At 50.9% G+C, this 5,361-nt stretch overlaps 1 protein-coding gene across 1 annotated transcript; it reads right to left on the bottom strand.

Moving 5' to 3' along the window:
• Positions 1 to 311: 311 nt before the first annotated feature.
• On the bottom strand, positions 312 to 5,103 carry LOC114073282 (mothers against decapentaplegic homolog 4; the record flags this gene model as incomplete). Its single annotated transcript, XM_027911065.1, has 9 exons — positions 4,855 to 5,103; positions 4,257 to 4,431; positions 4,131 to 4,160; positions 3,167 to 3,385; positions 2,256 to 2,366; positions 1,845 to 1,895; positions 1,443 to 1,626; positions 1,189 to 1,357; positions 312 to 450 (listed from the first exon to the last, which is right to left on the bottom strand). Coding segments are annotated over exons 1-9 (1,327 nt in total), but the record flags the coding sequence as incomplete, so codon positions are not given.
• Positions 5,104 to 5,361: the final 258 nt, after the last annotated feature.

Raw genomic sequence — 5,361 nt, 5'->3', positions numbered from 1 at the left:
CTGCTCGTGTTCTCATCGCCCCTGCTCGTGTTCTCATCAGCGTCTCTGCTCGTGTTCTCATCGTCCCTGCTCGTGTTCTCATCGCCCCTCTGTGCTGCTTGCTCGTGTTCTCATCGTCCCTGCTCGTGTTCTCATCGCCCCTGCTCGTGTTCTCATCGTCCCTGCCCGTGTTCTCATCAGCATCTCTGCCAGGGCCTCATCGCCCTCCCGGCCAACAATCCCTTCCCAACATCCCAGCTGAATCCCGGGAAAAAAAACCGCAGGGAGCCGATTTTTTTTGGGGGGGAGAGCAGAGGGAAGGAGGTACTTACTGATGGCGGGGGCGATGCCCCCGACGGAGCCCGGCCCGGGGATGTTGCCGGCCACGGCGGCGGCCTGGGCGGCGGCGGCGGCCTGGGCGGTGGCTGCTTGTTGCTGCATCTGGCGGTGGCACTGCCGCAGGTCGAACACCTGCCAGGGGGGGAAACAGGGAATGGCTGAGAGGGGGCAGGACTGATGGAGCCAGCTGATTAGAAAAGATCCTTTTATAGAGGCATGTAAAGTTAAAAAGGAAAAACCTCAAGGTAAATAGATGATAATATAGATAATATAGATAATGCTGGTCTAGTCAGTAGAAACATCAGCAACCGACAGGCCTGAAGGTGCCAGGTTTCAGCGTTATCTCTGCGATCACTAATCACCATCTACCGTTAATTAACGCTCAGGAACCCCTGCCCTCATCCTAGAGAGGTTGGTGGGGTTTCTCTCACCTTCACCGAGCAACTTCAACCAGCAATTAAAAAAACCACCAACCCCCACCACCACAAGCTCCGAGCAGTTTAACACCAGACCCGTTATTTTTTGTTTGTTTGTTTGTTTGATGAGCCCAAAATGAAAAGTTTAAAATCTGCTTCTGCCCCAGCGAGAAATTCATCAGAATGTTTTGTTTCTGTAGAGCTCTCCCCCCAATCTACGGATCGCTTCCGCGGATTTGACTGATTTTATACTTATTTTATGCCTTGTTTCGGGGGAAAAGAAACCGCCAGAACGTCGTTAAAAAAACAAAATCCTGGCAGTTAATTTTAATCAGAACACAAACAGTCGCTGCTGATGAAAAACACCCAACGAGCGCTCCTCGATTTTCACGGCGAAACGCTCGGGAGCTCGACACACCCACCCCAAAAAAATCATCAGCACTGCAGGCCCCACCTTGATGTAGGCGCTGGGGTAGATCTTGTGCACGGCGTCGCCCGGGGCGCGCCCCGCCTCCCGGTCCAGGTAGTAGCTCTGCACGAACACGGCGTGGTCGCTCAGGCACCGCACCCACACGTCGCCTTCCCCCTTGCACTCCAGCTGCACCCCCTTGCCTATGTGCAACCTGCAGGGAGAGGGAGGGATTGGCAATGAGGGAATCCCCCCAGCTGATGGTTCGGGCGGTAATCAGCGCTTATCTACGGAATTACCTCGCTCTCTCGATGGCCTCTGTTCGGTGCACGTTGGACAGCTGGCCCAGGCAGAAGCGGTCACCCCCCGAGGGATCGACGTAACCGTCCACGGTGACGATGGGGCAGCTGGAAGGGACCTTGAACGTCTCCCCCACCTGCACGTCCATCTCGAAGTAGGCGATGGAACACCAGTACTCCGGAGCTGGAGCAGTCGCAATCAGAAAAGAAAATCCCGGAATTACGGGCTCGTTCGGGGGCTGGATGGGAGCTTAAAGCTCATCCCATTCCCACCCCCCCCTTCCACCAGCCTTCCACCAAGGTTTGTCCTTTAATCAGTAAAAAAAGGGTGGGAGAGGTACTAAAAGCAGCGAAACGCAATTTAGCTCCACGTTGAGTTCAGACTATCAGCGATTTACTCACCGGGATGATTGGAGATGGGAGGTTGGAATGCGAGCTCGTTGTGAACCGGCCCTTTGGGAAAAGAAAAACAAATAAAAAGGGGAAAAAATTTACAAATAAAAGGGAAAAAAAGAAGAAACTTTCTGATGGAAAAAAAAAACCCAGAGAACTCATTTTCTAAAGGGAAAAAAAAGTGTCGGTACGAGTCAGATTCTCCTCCTCTCTGCGCTTTGGGAACTGACCAGGTGCCTTAGAGGCAGCAGGGAGGAAGCACTCCGAGGTAGTTTATCAGAAGTAAGCACAACGAGCCATCAGAAGGCGCGAAACGCCGAAACCGGAGGGCACCTCTATCAGAACGGACTATCAGCACATGTATTTTATATTCTGATAAGGGGGAGAGCCTGACCAACCCCTCCCCCCCGAGGAGCTTACAGTAGTGGCCGGGGTGCATGGGCGGGTGGTGCTGCAGGTGGCCGTTCTGATGGTGCGGGATGGTGGGCGTGTAAGCGGCCGTCCGGCTGCCGGTCCAGGTCGTGGTGCTATCTACAGGGAAAAAGAGAGAGACAAGAAAGAGAGAGAGAGCAGCAGGGGGTTGGTTTTTTAAGGGATCTCCCCCTTCCTGATGCCTCTGTTTGTCCTGAACGTTCGGGAACTGATTATTTTAGAGAGAGAGAGAGAGAGAACGACGCCGGTGAAATACTCACTGTGGTGGTAAGTTGCTGGTTGGGCCGCAAAGCCATTCTGCTGAGCTCCTGGCTGAGGCCCTGCAGCAATCTGTAAGAGGCCATCACTATGGCTACCTGTCAATAGACTGGTAGGTTGACCTGGTGAAAGAACACACTCCCTTATTCGTGAGCGTTCCGGGAAAACACCGGCGGCGACCCGAGAGGGGCTCTGCTGATAGTTTGGTGGTTCGCCTTGCCACCCGCCACCTGCGGCCAAAACCACCCTGCTTGGGGTTAATTTTTGACTCCTCGGGGTCAGAAAGAAGAAGAGGCGCCAGGAGATTTACTGGGTTTAACAGTAGCTGCTTAATCAGCACGTTTGAACCGCTCTCCCTAAGGAGGACACTCTCCTCCAAAGCAGGATTTGATTTTTTCTGATTATATTTTTAATCACCGGACTCCTTCCTCAGAAAGCTGCTGAGTTGTCTTTTTGTTTGTTTGTTTGTTTGTTTTCTCTCTCCCCCAAATCAACATCGGATTTAACCTCAAACAGGCTTCAGCTCAGCTCACTAAATCAATCAGCAAGGTTTCACCAGCACTCTGGCGGCTCTCAAACAATTTACACCCCGAGAACTCGAACTAAAAGCTACAAATGAGCGCGAGCTACGACGATCTTACTTGTGGAGGCCACGGGAATGTTGGGGAAGTTGGTGGTGCTGGTGGTGCTGGCCTCGCTGGGGGCCAGCAGGGCCCCCGGGGCGCTGTAGGGCTCCGTCGATGGCCGGTTGCTGGGCGGGTGCTGGATGGTCTGCACGGAGTGACCCTCGGCCGAGCTGAGCGACGGCTGCCCCTCGTAGTCGTGGACGTACTCGTCCTTCACCAGCATGCTGGAGGGAGCTGGGGGGGCAACACAAAAACAATCTTCAAGCCATTAGTGCCAACAGCACCAACAAACAGCAGGGCAGGGGGGGGTAATTTGGAGGAATCTACCACAGGCGGTAGATTTCAACAGCGTTTCGCCTCGTGGCTGATAAAACCACCCCTTTTTGTCAGTGAACGCTGAGGCAGCAGCTGATGAGCCCCATCCTTAAGTGCAGGAGCAAGAACACGCATAAAGCCCCCCCAACCCGTGAAAAACGTAATTCATCAGCACAGCAGTAATTTTGTAAGCAACTCCCACCCGAGGATCGAGTGGAAACGTTAAATCGGCGCTCGAAGAGCCCACGAAGCTACTCTGTAATTTATTATTTTCCTCTTCAGCTACTAGTTAAACTGTAAGCATTTGTTACTATTCCCAGTTCCATTAGCTGATATTCCACTCATTAACATTCCACAGGTGCACGCAGCTTTTTTTTGTATTAATCAGCAGCAATCAGCACTGAGGTCTCTGGGGGGTTTTTTTGGGGTGTTTTTTTTTTTGGCTTTTATAACGTGAAAAGAGAACGCCGAAGCCTCCGCTCGAGGAATTCATCAGCACCTGCCTTCCACGTGCTACCTGGGCAATTTACAGAGTAATTCTGATACTCTGATAAACCCAGGGGGGGACAAAGGCATGAGAGAGACACAGGAACAAAACCCTGCGGGGTGTGACGCGGCCTGAGCCCGCAGAAACGCATCATCAGCAGCAATCAGAACTACTCACCAGAACTCTGTAGTGTCAGCCCTGATAGATCTTTAAAAAAAAAAAACAAAAAAAAGGGGGTTATGGAGGGTTAAACACAAAAATCTTCAAGCCTCCTGTTGTAGATGAAACCGAGGGCCAACTTACCGATGCCGGGCGATACCACCCGCTCATAATGGTACGGGTTGACGCAGACGCTGTCGCACTTGAGGTCGAAGGCGTACTGGCAGTATTTCACGTGCTTGAGCTCGTTCTTGTGCAGGTCGGGCCACCGCCAGAGCCGGGCGTAGATGACGTGGGGGAACCCCTTGCGACCGGCCACCTGAAAGGGGAAATAATCGACGGGAGTCGGGAGCTGATTGCTCTGGTTCGCTCCGGGTAGTCGGCGGAGAAGGAGAAAGTTGGGAGGGGGGTGAATGTCCCCCAAAATATTGACATTTATAGGTTTTAAAACAAAAAAGGGACTAAGTAAATAAATAAATAAATAAATAAATAAATAAATAAATGTCGGTGATTCTTGAGTTTAAAAAAAAAACAACAAGCAAACAAACAAAAAAAAAACCCAAACAAAAATAAAAGGGGGCGTGAAGGAGCCTCGCCCCAGACGAGGAGGAAAACCGGAGGGAATTATTTACAATTTACAATTAGAACGTCAATCGTTGTGCTGATGGGAAGGGAATTTACAATTTACGAGCGGAACATCAATTGTTCTGCTGATGGAAAGGTTTGTTTTCTTTTTTCCAACCTGAAGCCTCCCATCCAGCGTCCTCTGGATGGTCACGCACTTGCTGGGGTGGGCGCCGTTGGTGGTGATGGCCGTGATCAGCGAGTCCAACTCGTCCTTCTTCTCCTTCAGCTTCTTGACCAGGCTCTCGATGGCGCGCTTGGCGAAGGTCTCGCTCTCCCCGCCCTGTCGATGGCACATCAAGCTGTGGACGATGCTCAGGCAGGCGTCGTTGCTTGTCGGCGTGTTGGTAATAGACATATTGTCCATTTGTCACAGCTTGGTTGGTTTGTTTTCCTCTCAGATCAAACAGTTTCTGATGGGGGGAGGTGTTATGACTGATGAACGAGAGTTAAACTGTCCTCTTGGTAAAACCTAGGAGGAAAAAAATTAATCTACGTTAGAATTGTTGGGTTGTTTTTAACAAAAATATATCTACGTTAGAATTGTTTGTTTGATTGTTTTTAACAAAAATATATCTACGTTAGAATTGTTTGTTTGTTTGTTTTTAACAGAAATATATCTACG

The sequence above is a fragment of the Empidonax traillii genome, unplaced genomic scaffold (genome assembly GCF_003031625.1).
Source record: "Empidonax traillii isolate 1590-97213 ecotype Southwest subspecies unplaced genomic scaffold, ASM303162v1 scaffold5927:size14112, whole genome shotgun sequence".
Taxonomy (NCBI): Eukaryota; Metazoa; Chordata; class Aves; order Passeriformes; family Tyrannidae; genus Empidonax; species Empidonax traillii.
The sequence above is the reverse complement of the archived record's forward strand: the minus strand, read 5'-3'. Positions and strand labels throughout refer to the sequence as shown.